The sequence below is a fragment of the Alosa alosa genome, chromosome 1 (assembly GCF_017589495.1).
Source record: "Alosa alosa isolate M-15738 ecotype Scorff River chromosome 1, AALO_Geno_1.1, whole genome shotgun sequence".
Lineage (NCBI taxonomy): Eukaryota > Metazoa > Chordata > Actinopteri > Clupeiformes > Clupeidae > Alosa > Alosa alosa.
In genome coordinates this window covers 20,320,187-20,337,099 of record NC_063189.1, presented here as the reverse complement: position 1 = coordinate 20,337,099, position 16,913 = coordinate 20,320,187, and the positions used below count along the sequence as shown (strand labels likewise).

Below are 16,913 nucleotides of genomic sequence, written 5' to 3'. Positions count from 1 at the left end.
AAAAATGTAGGCTATGTTTTTGCTTTAACTTTATGCACAAAACTGTGATTGGTCAACTCTCCCTGTGTGTTGAGCTGGCTGCTTCAAGCAACCTGTGGGTAGTAGCATCATACTAGTTCGCTAACATAAGCTTTGCAAATAAACTCAGACATATTTTGGTTACAATGACGGGGTTATCCGAATGTAAACTATCTATCTGCCAGTAACATTTTTAAATTAACACTTCTATAGCCAACAAACAGCAGGAGTTCGTTCTGACAACCTTTGCGGTGGTGAGCGACGCAGACATAAGACACACAAAACTTTGAAAGGTTTACGCCGACTTAAAGGCAACTGCATTGTGTTGACGCAGAAGCATAAATTCTATTCACCAGCACATCAGTGAGGGTGTTTACATCGTATGCATCCACGCACAAATGTATGGGCGTACAAATAGCAATCGCTTTCAACGATATTGATTTGCGTGCATTATCTCTATGCTAGGCTCTTGACTATTGTTCTTTCACGGACCTTACGCGGGCCGGTCAGGGAAAGCCCACGGGCCGGATGTGGCCCGCGGGCCGTATGTTGCCCATGTATGGGTTATACGCTACTGACACATCAGTGGTTCTCACCACTGACACGAGCCGTGGTTCTCACAACTGACACGAGCCGTGGTTCTCACCACTGATACGAGCTGTAGTTCTCACCACTGACACGAGCCGTGGTTCTCATCACTGACACGAGCCGTGGTTCTCACTACTGACTCGGGCTGTGGTTCTCACAACTGACATGAGCTGTGGTTCTCACTACTGACATGAGCAGTGGTTCTCACTACTGACACATCAGTGGTTCTCACTCCTGTGGCCTTCTGTGTGGTTTCCATCCTTCCACTCCTCTGAACACCTCATGTAGCTGACCTTCATCATCATCATCATCATCATTATTACACTGACCTTCATCAGGTGCACATGGAGGTGGAAAAGTTAAGCGATCTGCACATAGGCGCCGACATAAGTTTGGTGCACTCTGCTTTCGTTGTTCTCGCACATGCAGGAATGATGCACCTGACAAAATAGAACTGAATGCTTTAGAGAAAATAGAACTGAATGCTTTCAATTTAATAGAACTGAATCATTATCTACACGGCGGCAGCAAAGGTCCATGCTGGTGTGTGGAGTTGCATTGAAAACAACGGAATCTACTGTAATCAGACGTTGAAAACGGAGTGAGCCTCACTCATGCCAGTGCCTATGTGCGGAGTGCTTTAGGTGATATGTTACAGTTTAAAAACACCACAATCTAGTTCAGTTTTACAGCTTTCAAAGAATGGTCAACTGAGAGTTAGGAAGGTCTGCTTACCTATCTACTGTATGTCCTCGTGTGCAGGTCTGAGTTGTTTCCACTAAATAATATCTTGTAAAATGATATGCATTATACAGTATACATTAATGATTTTCTTCAACTCATCCAGTCAAATGAGTACTGTACTGAAGCTGACAGTCCCCCTGTGTTTTCATCTAGAATGAAGTGCAGGGGTTCTTCTTCGATCTGGTTGCTAAGCAGGCCTTCGACATCACCATCATGATGCTGATCATCCTGAACATGGTGTGTGGGATTATTCTGATGTTTAACTGAGACTTGTCATTAGATGTAAAGTTCAACACAATACATTTGTGTTCCGGTAAAAGTTATTTAAAACGTCCCTTTGACCTGAGAGACTCTTTACTTACTAAAATGACATTATGTAGACTGTCTGCAATACTGTGTGCGTATGATTGAAGCTAGACAAAAACACGTCTTTTAATGTTGTATGTGGTGGTATGTGTGTGACTAGCGTGGAGCAGTGTGCCTTTAAAAACAGAACCAAAAGTATGCATGTACTTTGGACTGCTCTGGTGTTGCTTTCCCCTGCTCTGGGCTTCGGTGCCAGTCGTTGAAACGGCTAGTGTAGATGAAATGGCTCAGCTCACTGCTGTGTCTCACCTGGACAGGTAACGATGATGGTGGAGACAGACGAGCAGTCTGAGCACATGGAAACGGTGCTCCACTACATCAACCTGGTGTTCATCGTCATCTTTACGGCCGAATGCCTCATCAAAATCTTCGCCCTACGCTGCTACTTCTTCACCATCAGCTGGAACATCTTCGACTTTGTTGTGGTTATCCTGTCCATCGTCGGTGAGCAGAGGGTCATGGATGTACACAAACAACAACAACAACAACAACAGCAGCAACACATTACATTACATTTTCTATAGCACTTTACAGTGGGGGAGGGTCACCTCAGCCACCACTAAGATAAGATAATATGAACTTTATTAATCCCAGGAAAGGGAGTTCAAATGTTACAGCAGCAGACTATTAACAAGAAACAGACTACATTTGTATGTAACCGCTTAGTTAAAACTGTTTTTTTATTGAAAAAGTGTCCTCAGATCCTCACCACTATATTAGCAGTAAGCTCTGTGTTTTTATTTGTCCCCACAGGAATTGTGCTGGCTGACATCATAGAAAAGTACTTTGTGTCCCCCACCCTGTTCCGCGTCATCCGACTGGCGAGGATTGGACGCGTGCTACGTCTGATCCGCGGTGCAAAAGGAATAAGGACGTTGCTCTTTGCCTTAATGATGTCACTTCCTGCCCTTTTCAACATCGGCCTCCTGCTCTTCCTGGTTATGTTCATCTATTCCATCTTTGCCATGGCCAACTTCGCCTATGTCAAGAAGCAGGGCGGCATCGATGACATGTTCAACTTCGAGACGTTCGGCAATAGCATGATCTGCCTCTTTCAGATCACTACATCGGCCGGCTGGGACAACCTCCTGGACCCAATTCTCAACAACTCGCCCGAGGAGTGCAACTCGCAGGCGGTCAACACGGGCACCAACATGAAGGGGAACTGCGGCAACCCATCCGTGGGCATCGCCTTCTTCGTGTCCTACATCATCATCTCCTTTTTGATTGTGGTCAACATGTACATCGCCATCATTCTGGAGAACTTCAGCGTGGCCACTGAGGAGAGCACGGAACCTCTGAGCGAGGACGACTTCGAGATGTTCTACGAGGTGTGGGAGAAGTTCGACGTCGAGGCGACGCACTTCATCGAGTTCGCCAAGCTCTCGCGTTTCGCCGACACACTTTCAGAGCCGCTGCGCATCGCCAAGCCCAATAAGATCAAGCTCATCTCCATGGACCTGCCCATGGTGAGCGGCGACAAGATCCACTGCCTGGACATCCTGTTTGCCTTCACCAAGCGTGTGCTGGGCGAGTCGGGCGAGATGGACGCCCTCAAGCAGCAGATGGAGGAGAAGTTCATGATGCTCAACCCCTCCAAGGTGTCCTACGAGCCCATCACCACCACGCTGAGGCGCAAGCAGGAGGAGGTGTCTGCCTCCATGATCCAGCGCTGCTACCGCAGGCACCTGGTGCGCCGCCACATGAAACATGCCTCCTACCTGTATCGCCGCATCAACCAGGAGGGCGGGGGGATGGCGCTGGAGAGGCCGGAGGGGGCGGGGACAGGGGAGGGGAGGACGAGGAAGCGGCACCTGAGCAAGAGGGCCTGATCGCCAGCATGATCCGTGAGCACTACGGGCCCCCCACGGAGGTGGTGGACGTGGAGGCTCTGGAGGCGGAGGCCGCGGAGGAGGGAGCAAGCCTGTCGTCCGTCTCGTCGCCTCCGTCGTACGAGAGTGTGACGCGGGCAGCCGCGGTTGACACATATCAGGTGGTGATCCCTGTGGTGCCTCTTGCCGGGGACCTTAGGGACCAAGACACAAGCACAGCAGAGGAAGGATACGATGAAACGTTCCTTTAGGAGGGTTTTTTTTTTTTTAAGTTCTCTAAAGACTGCTTTTTTGGTTTGGTTTGTTTTTGTTATGAAACTCAAGAAATATACTGTTTTTTTCTGTTCTCTGGGGATTGACTGGATGAGATACTCGGCAATATATTCTAGCAATGACCTATTTCTAATGAGTGATTCACGAGGAACCACATTTCTTTGCTCCCAGAACCACTTGAGATCAACGATACATCCGATGAGTTACTCAAAACTAATATACTCAGATTGACTTTTTGACATGGTTTCTGTCTAACATTGTCTCTGATGAACAGGTTATATGGTCACCATAACACATACATCTCATCATTATTCCAAAAAACATTTTCAAAGCTGTTGTGTAACATATTCCAAAATGTTGAAACTTTACATAGGCTACCTGTATCCATATCCTACACCAAACTAAAACAATATTTTAATACCATTAAATTGTGGCAATTGGCTAAAATGAGTTGGGTGGATCAGACAGAAGATAGTTGTGTGTGGGGAAACTTAAATCAGTTTTGTTTGTGTTTTAACTCATTTCCTAAAGGTGCCATGGTGTACAGTAGTCATATCAGACGTGGAAATCCAAAAGCCCAATCTGTAATATCAGTGTCAGTCTGTGACACACTGCACAGCTGAGGGTAATCTCTCCTCAAACCTACTTCATCTCCAACTACCACTGGATGTGTCTTGCACAGAAATGAGCAAGAGACAAAAGAGTTCAGTAAAAAAAGAGACAAACAAATAAATGTCTCGAAATGTGGACCCTGAGTAAACCCTCCTGGCTTCCTGTGAAGAGCTTGGTGTGGTCAAGAGAAGTGTGCCTGATTCGGACTCTAGGCTGGGCTCGCACAGACACGCTCTGAAACCTAAACCCAAGAGAAGCCCTCTGTGGAACAGAGATGGCTCTGGTCTGATCTAGATGTGGAACAGATCTGACCTAGTTCTGGCTCTGGTCTGATCTAGATTTGAAACAGTTCTAACCTAGTTCTGGTCCTTGTCCTGGTCTGATCTAGATTTGAAACAGTTCTAACCTAGTTCTGGTCCTGGTCTGATCCAAAGCTGCCTGGGGTCTGATCTAGATTTGAAACTAGTTTAATCCAAAGATGCTCAGAAGATGATCTAGGTTTGAAACTGGTCTGATCTTAGGCTGCCTAGGGGATGATCTAGATTTGAAACTGGTCTGACCCTATGCTGCCCTGGGGTCTGATCTAGATTTGGCTCAGATCTGTTCCAGATTTTGTCACTCTGGGAATCTGATGTTTCAAGAAGAGTAAAAACACAATAAACACCTTTTTATTGATTGAGTGATAAAGACAAAAATCTATATAATATACATATATATTTCTAATGTGTTTTTATGTAATACATTATATTTAAATGACACTTATAGGACAGGAGATGCAATTAGGGAAGTATTGTTCACTAGGTAGCCACATTTTTCTATAAAATAATGCTTTCCTCAAAAGTATGTTTTCCACTTTGAATAAAATTAACACATTTATGGACTGTTGATATTAAAGTTAATAAAATATATTTTCCATGAATTTGTTTACAAGCAACACAAATCTCTGTCAGAGGTATACTTATATTTGAATTGTAACAAATTGTAGCAAAAATATTGTCACAGGATTTAGTCAAGCAGCCGGGGCAGCCAGATCAACATGTGTGCTTACTGACATGTGGAGTGTGCAGAGATGCTACTGCTGCACATGTCTCAGTTGTTCTGCTTTATCTGTACTTTTCATAGAGTACATTTGGATAGGCTCCTGTGTTTCATATTGCACGCTGAGGCAGAGAGAGAGAGACAGAAGGGGAATGGGAAACAGGCAAAGAGAGAGAGAGATAAAGAAACGGAAAGAGGGAGAGATAGAGAAGTAGAGAGAGAGTGGCAGAGAGGGAGGTAGGGAGGGGGGGTAGAGAGGGAGAGGCAGAGATGGAGAGATAGAGAAGCAGAGAGATAGAGAGAAGCAGAGTGAGATGGAGAGATACAGTAGCAGAGAGGGGTAGATAGAGAGGCAGAGAGAGATGGAGAGATAGAGAAGCAGAGATGGAGAGAGCGTAGCAGAGGGAGGGAGAGATAGAGAAGGAGAGAGAGGGAGATAGAGTGGCAGAGAGAGTAGCAGAGGGAGGGAGAGATATGGAGAGAGAGATAGAGTAGCAGAGAGAGAAGGAGGGAGAGAGAGTAGAAGAGAGATGGGGAAATAGAGAGGGAGAGCGGTTGAAAAGAGGGTAAATCAAGTAGCAGGCATCTGGGCCTAGAGGATAATCTCGGTGTAAAAAAAAATCACTAGTCTTAATTACACACAAACGCACGCATAGTTTATCTCTCTCTCTCACACACACACACACAGAAGACACATTTTAAAATACACATATCATTGCAAACCTCATTTCCATTCAGTTAATGCACTCCACCCACCCTGAAACAAACACACACATCCTCACACACATTGCCTTGGTCCAAGAGGCCAGTGGTGACAGCTGCTGTCTGTTGTGTTGTTTGGCGTTGTGTAAAGGCTGGTGTCCACCTATGTGACTGTGACTGTGACTGATCTGACTCTGCAGTGTCTGCACATGTGGCCCAGGATTACCCCCCTCAGAGGGCAAAAGAGACGGCCGGCCGGCAGATTAAAGAGACACCATTACTAATTACTAAATCACTGACACACACATGGGCTGGTCAGCTCCGCTCAGGCAGATTACATATCACTGAGGATGGAGCATTACCATCGCGTGACAACAGGATCAAGACTTCCTCAAAACGACTGTCTATTTGTTTTCATAACAACAGTATAATATAAAAACAAACAAAATCTATGATAACAATGAGCTGTGTGCTTGACGAGGGCAGTTGTACTGTACTGTACAAATGGGGATCACTGTGCATCAGTGTGTGACTGAACATCATTGCAACAGTCCTGAATCAGAATGTGATGGCCTTCCTGTGTGTGTTGTGGTGTAGCCTACCCTACCCCTGTGCAGTTAGATCCCAACAGCGGGAGGAGAAATCTCATGAGAGACGTGTTTGTGAGGCGGTTACTATGGCAACATGGTCCCGACTGATAAAATAAGGGTGTCTAGGTGAGTTAATTGTGAGTCAAGTGATTGGTTGGATGGGGTGGGTGGGTTAATTGCCCCAAGATTTCAATAGTGCAGCCGCTATGAGGTCATGAGGAATCAAATGCGCTTTTACGGTCAAATACAAAATCACTGGCCATTATTGGAGAGGCGTATCACAACCAATGCAATATTGTTGAGACATGTATCACAACTAATGCAATATTGTTGGTGTAACTGGCAAGCCTCATAGTCATAAGGTCACTGAAATATGAAAAAAGGTCTTTTATTTAGGAGAATGGTATGTTTACAAAAAAATAATTGCCTTTGGGTCTAAACAACCAACATCTGTCATAAATATAATGGTCTGTACAAGTGCCAGGCTCAATCTCTGTAGTTTTGCTTGATCTAAAAGGGAGTGAAGTTCTCCTGAAGTTCTTATCTCTTCAAGATGCCTGCTTGAAAGTGTGCTAGTCTAGATTGTAAGGGAAGCTCCTGCTCTTTGAGGGATATAGCTGGTCAGTGTGCTCATAGCTCCTGCTCTTTGAGGGATATAGCTGGTCAGTCAGAGCTCCTGCTCCTGGAAGCTCCTGCTCTCTGAGGGATCCAATTACAACTGGCCTTGAGAGGGAGGGGGGGGGGCAGAGAAGGCCGTTCCACACTGCCCAGTGCACTGGTTTACTACTCTGAGCTGTAGGAGAGAGGGAGTGGATGGATGACATGGCGAGTTAGGATGAGGATAGAGGGAGTGTGTGTGAGAGAGAGAGAGAGAGAGAGAAGAGGAGTGGCAGAAGGGAGGAGAGATGGAATGGGGGGAGAAATAAGAAATAGAAGTCATGACAAGGATAGAGTGAGTGAGTGGGAGGAAAAGAGGCGAGTGTATTAGAGGGAGAGGTTAAAAAGAGAGGGAGGGAGAGAGAGAGAGAGTATGAGTGAGGGAATGGGGGAGGTGAATAAAGCTGGGTTAAGCCTGGTTGTCATTCTGAGTCCATTATGAGTGTAGTAAAGCACGGGTGATCTTCAGATGGGCCACTCTATAACCATCAGTCACAGCAGCTCAGATAGCATACGAGCGCTCGCCCAGACCAGCACACAATGCCAACATGGACACACGTCCCCCTCTCAGCCCAGAGCGGATCGTCCAGCACACAACTCTGCCGTGGACTCTCCCCCTCTCTGTCCCTCCACAGAACCTCAGAGAGTGAAACTGAAGCAAGGACTCACTGTTTCAAATCCTCTTTCTCATTTGCCATAGTAAGATGGCTCTGCCCACAAATCTAAAATGGACACTTGACCTTATCCCCCTGTTCCTTGCAACTCAGATCACAGAGAGCAAAGTAGTCTGATTTTACTCTCCTCTCTCTTTCTCATGAACACCCTCTCACTGGCTATGTTGGTCAGCCATTTCCCTGAGGACTTCATGCAAACAAAATATTGAACTTAAAAAGTGAAAAGTAACGAGCGAATCATAACCGCAAATACTGTATCTTACCATGCATACATGAGAAATAAAAAATCTAAACGTTTATTTTATTCTTATAAAATCTAATAACAAATCATAAAGCTGTCCAATCTGTCTGGTTATCTTTGTTTGTGCTTAAGTGGACATGCATCAGCGTGTCAACACTTTCGTTTTTATACAAGCATTTGTGTTTTTATCTCAAAGTGACATCCAAATGGGATGATTCCCACAAATTCAGTTAAATTTCTAGAAAAAAAAGCTCGGGCACGTAATAATGTAACCTTCTCAGAATATAAAAAGCATAATCCATGCGAGAAAAAAAGCAATTAATCGAGCCCATCTGTTGCTTGGGTGTTGGGCTTAAAAGGCTTAGAAAATCACCAGGGGATTTGAGCTTCCCCTCACAAAAACACCAAGCACCGCTCCTCTACATGCCAAGCCCAACTAGGCCCTTTGTTTAGCATCTCATTAGTCATGATTTATAGCCATTTATAGGTGTATAGGTGAAAGTACCAAAACTTCTCTACCATATGAAGTTTAGGTTGAACCTTCTAACCAGACAGTTAAACTCTATTTATTTATTTATCTGTTGGCAGTGACTGAATCTCAATTAGTGGCACATGGATATCATATTGCACACCACTTTTACACAGGAGTGTGTGTGTCTGTGTGCGGGGGTCCAGGTTCACAAACATGTCACATAAGTGTGGAGAAATACATTAAAGTCTTTCTGTCCATTTTCTGTGTGGTCACTGACTGCGCCCATGTCAGAGGGATGTACTGAAGCGATATGACACGAGTAGGAGTGGGGGTGGTAAAGGATATCCCCGCGGCTGCAAAAGGCCGAGTGCCAAACGAATGGATTGTTCATGTTGGATAATTCAATGCAATATGCGGAGTGATTACTAGCAGTAAAAACTCTTGAATGGCGCTGTGCTGGGATATCGCCACTCTTGATGACTCATAGAATGCCTCTCGTCCAATCAAAAATGAATAAATAGCTCGACCAGACCTAACTGTAGCATAACACAACACGAGATTAGTGACATGTTAAACCTAAAGCCAGCGGTGCACCCAAATTTGTCAAACAGAATATTTTGGGCAATTGTGTTCTCTTTGACGTTTTAAATCAGTGTTTTTGTGTAAACATTTTAAATGGTTCACTTTAAACGGTCAACAAAAATAGCAAGCAACAAGGCAAGTGGCAAAAATGCTATGTGCTGAATTTGAACACCCCTCTGACACAACAACACAGCGCACACTTTGTGGTGGACCCCTCAGATGCAATGAAGACACAACACATTCAACAAGTCTGCACCGCATAGGAGTCTTCAGCACATGATATGCACAGGGCTGAAATCAAAACCGACTCTGTGCCTGCAAATCAAACATTTTCACTGTATCTATCTATCTATCTATCTATCTATCTATCTATCTATCTATCTATCTTCAAATCATAAATAGCTCTGCTCTGCTTTTTCTCAGTCGCTTTGGTGCTTTTCTTACATCACTATTAACATTTTCACAGCAATTAGTGCATTTCTCAAAACAATTAATGCAAGCTGCAAAACCAGTCATTTTATGAAAAAAGGTTGAACAAATTGCAACAGAAGAAAACTTTTTGATTTTGTATGCTCAATATGTCCTGAGTAAGGGGAAAAAAGCCCCGAAGAATCCCAATAGGGGAAAGTTTCGAAAAAGACCTAAATATACCCTATTCTTGCACCTATTTTTCTCACGCAAATAGGGGGAAAAAATTAACCTTCACATATCACCATGAAAATTACTGAGTTGATTACTTACATCAAGACAAACAAAAAATGTATTACAAGTTTTTTGAAATTGTTTGTTAACATGGGCAAACAGGGCATAATGTAATTTGTATAGATACCACAACGGAGCTAATAGTCCAGGCAAAGTAAGGTCTGACCCAAAACTAATTGCAACAGAATTTATTTTCACATTTTATTTTCAAAGAGTGAATTTCTTTGGCTTATTTCAGACTGGACTGTTGCAAAATTGGTGTCTATTTTTACATTTTGGCCCTTTGATCTTTAAATAGAGCCAGTGTGTTTTTGCATGTAAGTGTTCCACAATGTTCAAGCTGTACAAGTTAAGCATTTTTCAGCCTAGGAAGTGGTTTTGGTGTTTAATCTGATTTAGAGGTCACTGAAACATATACAGTATATCACACTAAAGTATCAGTCCATCATTTTCCAAGACTTATACTGTAGTAATTGACCTCTTGCCCAGGGGTTGACTGATAGACTGTCCAATCAGAGGGGCCTGTATGATGCCCCTTTACTTTGCACAATTTTGTCTAAAACAATAATCAGACAGCACAGTATGTTTATGTTAGTGAATGCAGGAAAATTGTGAAGGCAAAGTTGAAGATGGACATGATAATGTCTAAATTCGACAGAAGGGTGCAGATGGGACAAAAAGTGACTCTATTGTTGTGACATCTGGCAAAAAGGTGCATGCTATACTAATAAATATAGTTTAAGATTAATGATTGACAATGCATGCCTATGCATGGGTCATGGTTTTACCAAAGTCATAGAACAGTCAAAACTATACTGTACATATTCTAAAAGCATATGCACTGTACATGAAATATAGCATCAATCAACTTATGTCCCATCTTCCTCCATACCATGCATAACACATACTCCTCTATTCTGTATAGGCAAATCAAGTGAACAGCTGATACATTTTGACCTGCACTATTAAGGGAAACAGATTAAACACCCTAAACTATATATTTCTGAAAGCATATACCCTCTAGAGATATAACACCATTTAAGATTTCCCATCTTCCTCCATGCCATGTACAATACATTGCCCTCTATTCTGTAAAGGCGAATCTAGTGTAAAATGGATACATTTTGGCCTTTACTGTCCGTGGAAAACAAATTAAACACCCTAAACTATATATTTTCTAAAAGCATATACCCTCTAGAAGAGATATAACACCATTTAAGACATTTCCCATCTTCCTCCATGCCATGCACAATACATTGCCCTCTATTCTGTAAAGCTGAATCTAGTGTAAAGTGGATACATTTTGGCCTATACTGTCCGGGGAAAACAGATTAAACACTGTAAACTATATATTTTCTAAAAGCATATACCCTCTAGATGAGATATAATACCAGTTAAGACATGTATTATCTTCCTCCATGCCTTGGACAATTTGTTTGTCAAATGTTGCAATTCGTTTTGGCTAAGACCTTACTTTGTCTATACATTAGCTATACGTAATTACATTATGCCCTGTTTGCCCATGTTAACAAACAATTTCAAAAAACTTGTAATACATTTTTTGTTTGTCTTGTTGTAAGTAATTAACTCAGTAATTTTCATGGTGATATGTGAAGGTTAATGTTTTCCCCCTATTTGCGTGAGAAAAATAGGCGCAAGAATAGGGTATAGATAGATAGATAGATAGATAGATAGATAGATACTTTATTGATCCCCAAGGGGAAATTCAAGGGCCTCAGTAGCATACAGACATCACACACAACATTCACTTACAGCAGAAATGGTAAACATAAGTATAAGTATAAACATATAACTAAACTCCACTGTACAATAAAGACAGTAGAAGATAAGAAAGATAAGAAAACTAACAAAACGAAATACTAAATACACTATATAAATTAAATTAAGAAAGTCCAATGTGCTTGGGGGTGATCAAGCATAAGACGCTTGTAGTGACAGGGCCGGGACTGGTAAGGTGCTAAAGGGAGTGAGTGTCATGGTGAAGGTGCAAACAGTAGTCCAACCATAGTCCTTAGTTATGTGTGCATGGCAAGGTGCTCAAGAGAGTCAGTCATTAGTCAAATAGGAGAGTAAAGTATAATGTAGACGAGGTGAAATAAAAAACTATTTCAGTGCAAGAACAGGTTGAGGTAATAGGGTTATAGCCATTCATTCATTCAGTATTGTAGCAGAAGCCTGACCGCAGCCATTGATCATGTGTGCTAATATAGCATGTATATATATATATTTAGGTCTTTTTTTTTAACTTTCTCCTATTGGTATTCTTCGGGGCTTTTTTCCCCTTACTCAGGACATATTGAGGATACAAAATCAGTTAAGTTTTCTTCTGTTGCAATTTGTTCAACGTTGACCCCTATTTTGGCTTAAAATGACTGGACTACTAGTGGATAGCCTGCAAAAGCATGTCACTTGCTCAAAATACAAGGATACAAGGATACAAGGAAATTTATTGTCACATGCATATAGTTACTGGAAGTAAGAAATGCAGTGAAATTATGTCTGGTGTCTATTTGTGCATTTATGGGGGGGGGGTGGCAAGGGCTGCATAAGAAAGGTGGGGGAGGATTGGGGGCACCAACAAGGAGCACCCAAGAGCAACAGGGCAAGGAAAAAACTCCCTTACCAAGGAAGAAACCTTGGGCAGATCCACGGCTCAAGGGGCTAACCCAACTGCCAGGGGTCTTGGTGTGTGTGATGGGGGATGACAGGGGAGATGGGATAGTATGCTGTGTATCTGGGGAGAGGGCAGTGTGCTGTAAGTATGTTGGGGATGTGTGTTGGAGAAGCTTCCTGATGAAATAATGTGCTGTGTATGTAGGGGAGAGGGGGGGGGGAGTGTACTGCAAGTATGGTGAAGGGACTTACTATTGCAAGCAGAGTACTGTATGTTTGATGTATGTGAGTGATGACAGTGAAGATGTGTGTGTGGGCGGGAGGGGAGTGGAGCAGTGACTGTGTGTGTGTGTGTGTAGTGTGTGTGGGGGTAGGTGGGGCAGTGTGCTGTAAGTATGTAGAGGATGTGTGTTGGAGAAGATCCTGAAGACAATGTGCTGTGTATGTAGGGAGGGGGGGCAGTGTGCAGCAAGTATGTAGAGGAGGCTTACTGTAGCAAGCAGTGTGCTGTATGTATGTGAGGTGATGACAGTGATGATGTAAGCGTGTGTGTTTTTTTGTGTGTGTGTTGGGGGGGGGGGCAGAAAGGCTAGACAATCAAGGACATGGGTAGATAGATGGAGGAGAAATCAAAAATAATAAATAAAAAGTTCTATGGAGATGTGCAAAAGTTGGAGAAAGTCAGATATGTGTGTGTGTGTATGTGTGTGTGTGTTTTGACGTGTGATGAAATAAGAAAATAAATAAAAGGTCTGTAGCATAGGGAGAGGGATGTAAAAGTGCTAAAAGTCATGTGTGTGTGTTGGGGGGGGGAGATTCATGAGTGCTGAGGAGTGAGGAGTGCAAAGTCAGTATAGTGTGAGTTCAGAGTTGGGAAATGTTTGAAAGTGCTGAGGAGTGAATGTGTGCAAAGTCAGTATAGTGTGAGTTCAGAGTTCGGATGGCCTGGGGATAAAAACTTCTCCTGAGTCTCTCAGTTCTGGCTTTGTATAAGTATATATACTTTTTTGATCCCGTGAGGGAAATTTGGTCTCTGCATTTAACCCAATTGGTGAAATAGTGAAACACAAACAGCACACAGTGAACACACAGTGAGGTGAAGCACACACTAATCCCGGCGCAGTGCGCTGCCTGCTACAATGGCGGCGCTCGGGGAGCAGTGAGGGGTTAGGTGCCTTGCTCAAGGGCACTTCAGCCACGGCCCACTGGTCAGGGCTTGAACCGGCAACCCTCCGGTTACAAGTCCAGAGTGCTAACCAGTGGGCCACGGCTGTTTGTGACTACATAGGCGTGTTCTTGATTTCAGCGGTAGGAATAATCCATTGTTAGGATGAGAAGAGTCCTTCAGAATCTTTTGGGCTCTTAGGAGTACTCTTCTGGAATAGATATCTTGTAGAGCAGGGAGTTGAGTTCTTATAGTACATTCAGCTGAGCGCACTACTCTCTGCAGAGTACTACAATCTCTAACTGTGGAGTTCCCATACCAGGTGATGATGCTACCAGTTAGAACACTCTCAACCGCTGAAGTGTAGAAGGCCTTCATGATGGATGTAGAAACTTTGAATTTCCTTAGCTGACGAAGGAAGTAGAGTCGTTGTCTGGACTTCTTCAGAACATATTGAGTGTTACCAGTCGATGTTAAGTCTTCAGTAATGTGGACACCAAGGTATTTAAAACTTGTGACTCTCTCTACAGGTTGCCCGCTGATCATTAGTGGGGTGTAACTGTAGTTCTGCTGCTGCCTTCTGTAATCCACTACAATTTCCTTGGTTTTAGTGATATTCAGTGTCAAGCTGTTAGATTGACACCACTGTGCCACCTCATCAACCTGATCCAAGTAGAGCTGTTCATTGTTGTTACTAATCAGGCCCAAGATCACTGTGTCATCTGCAAACTTGATGATGGAGGTATGACTACTGTTGGCTTTGCAGTCATGTGTGTAGATGTTGTACAGCAGTGGACTCAAAACACAGCCTTGGGGAGCACCAGTGCTGATGGTTAATGAGTCAGATGTCAGACCCCCCACTCTAACCACTTGTGAACGGTTGGTGAGGAAGTCAAATATCCAGTGACACAGGGTGGTGTTCAGTCCTAAGACCTTCATCTTTGTGACCAAGGTGAGAGGTACTATCGTGTTGAATGCTGAACTAAAGTCAATGAACAGCATCCTCACATAATTCCCATTCCCCTCCTCCAGGTGAGTTAAGGTGGTGTGCATGAGGTTTGAGATGGCATCCTCTGTAGACCTGTTGGCTATTAATGGATAGTCCATTCCTCAAAGTCAAGTCAAGTCACTTTTATTTATATAGCACATTTAAAAACAACAGGAGTTGACCTAAAGTGCTTTACATGGCAATAGCAAGTATTTATGTCAATGAAACTGCCAGTGTCATCAAAATGAGAAGTCTTGACAACATCGTTTATGAACAAGATAGTCAAATGGCTTTGTCATGTTTTCATTGCAACAGTTTATTCTCTCAGTGTTTTCCCATGCAAAAAAAGGTCAGAACTCGGTGACACTACCTGAAAATCCACAAGACAGCACTATACAGTACAGCCATTTGAAAACTACTGTAAAGTGCACAAGACACTGAATATGTACGTTTCACATTTTTACTGTATATGCTTTTTGCAATTCTACAGCATTGTGATAGAATTTGATAACTAGTTGACCAATTTTGTATGTAATGACTCAAGCAATGAAATGAAGACTATTAGTTTTATTGGGAACGACTATTCAGTATCCATAAGTATAGTTCAATTTAACTGACATGACAAAGCAACTGATACATGTTCAAAAGCATTTGCAATTTGTTCAGAGGAAGGAGACATTGCTACTATGATGTGCACAAATTACTAAATGTTGTGGAGGTTGAACTAATAGTTATGAGAATTTTCATTCTGATCTGAGAAAAGCACCAAAGCGACTGAGAAAAACTGTAATTCCAGCCTGGGAGCCCACCTAAACACACACCTGGGAAAGGTGAGAAAGAGCAGACACACACACACACACACACAGAGGAGAGAAGCATGAGGGCTAAAATGGCTGAGTACAACTGTAGAGGGGGCAGGACAGAGGAGGGAAAATGGGGCTTAAAAACAAGCTTCTGGCCTGCTCTCACAACCAGAAACACACACACAGAGCAGGAGAGGAGAGAGAGAGGAAGGGGGAGGTGAAGTTAGAGAGGAAAAAGAGTGAGGGAGGGGAAATGAGAGAGACAGAGCAGAGTGGTGGGAGGAGCGAGAGAAAGACAGAAAGTGAGGGAGGGAGAGGGAGAGAGGAGAAACAGAGAGAAAGAGATTTACTGAGTGGTAGTGGGCAAACACATCACAGATGGTGTGGGGAGGTAGCATCTAATTACTTTTAGTGATGCTGGCTCTATCACCACAGCACAAAGACAGATTAAGCGAGAGAGAGAGCGAAGAGAGAGAGAGAGAGAGAGAGAGAGAGAGAGAGAGAGACGTGATTTCCCATGTCTTATACATGTCTATAGTTCATTAAAGTATAGAATGTTTGTCAAGGTAGGTAAAATCCCACTCTCTCCAACAAAACAAATATCTTGCTTAGAGTTATCACATCACCCTCCCAGCTCTCTCTGACAAACCAAACAAGCAACAAAAAAAGCACAACATGCTTGAGAGGTAAAACATATAGCTCTGTGTGCTGTCCATCTGATCAATCTGATCACAAGACTGCAGCCTCAGACTGGGCTTTTCCCATAGACCCTCGGGACCAGAGCTGGTTTACCCACATCAGGGCTGCACTGGGAAACGCAGGAAAACTGGACACTGCTGCCCCCTAGTGGAATGTCAGCAACATCACAGCTTATATTTCACATCTGGGCCATGAAGAAAAAAGGAAAATTAAGTTATTAAGCACACTCTTTAAGATTAGTAAATGGAAATACAGGTGCATCTCAGAAAATTAGACTGAGCATAGACTGAGAGATTAAAGGCTCAGGAAACCATTGCTGGTGTTTTAAATGTGAGGTCTACATTTCTGTATTCTTTATTCTAATATTTTGAGATTCTGGGTTTTTGATTTCCATGAGCTGTAAACCATAATCATCACAATTAGAATAATCAATATTAAAAAAAAAAAGGCTTGAAATATTTCACTGTATGTAATAAATCTAGATTATATGAAAGTTCCAAGTGTTTGAAATATATTACGGGAATGTTACACAT

The 16,913-nt window shown here is 43.0% G+C and overlaps 1 protein-coding gene across 1 annotated transcript in view; it reads left to right on the top strand.

The window, feature by feature from the left end:
* The window catches only part of LOC125295004 (sodium channel protein type 4 subunit alpha B-like), a 100,422-nt gene extending 95,070 nt beyond the window's left edge, over positions 1-5,352 (top strand). Inside the window, exons 26-29 of the mRNA XM_048244117.1 lie at positions 1,504-1,587; positions 1,974-2,160; positions 2,470-3,462; positions 3,510-5,352. Coding sequence (XP_048100074.1) covers positions 1,504-1,587; positions 1,974-2,160; positions 2,470-3,462; positions 3,510-3,799 — 1,554 coding nt within the window. The 3' untranslated portion in view covers positions 3,800-5,352. The remainder of the gene's footprint in view (positions 1-1,503; positions 1,588-1,973; positions 2,161-2,469; positions 3,463-3,509) is intronic.
* Positions 5,353-16,913: the final 11,561 nt, after the last annotated feature.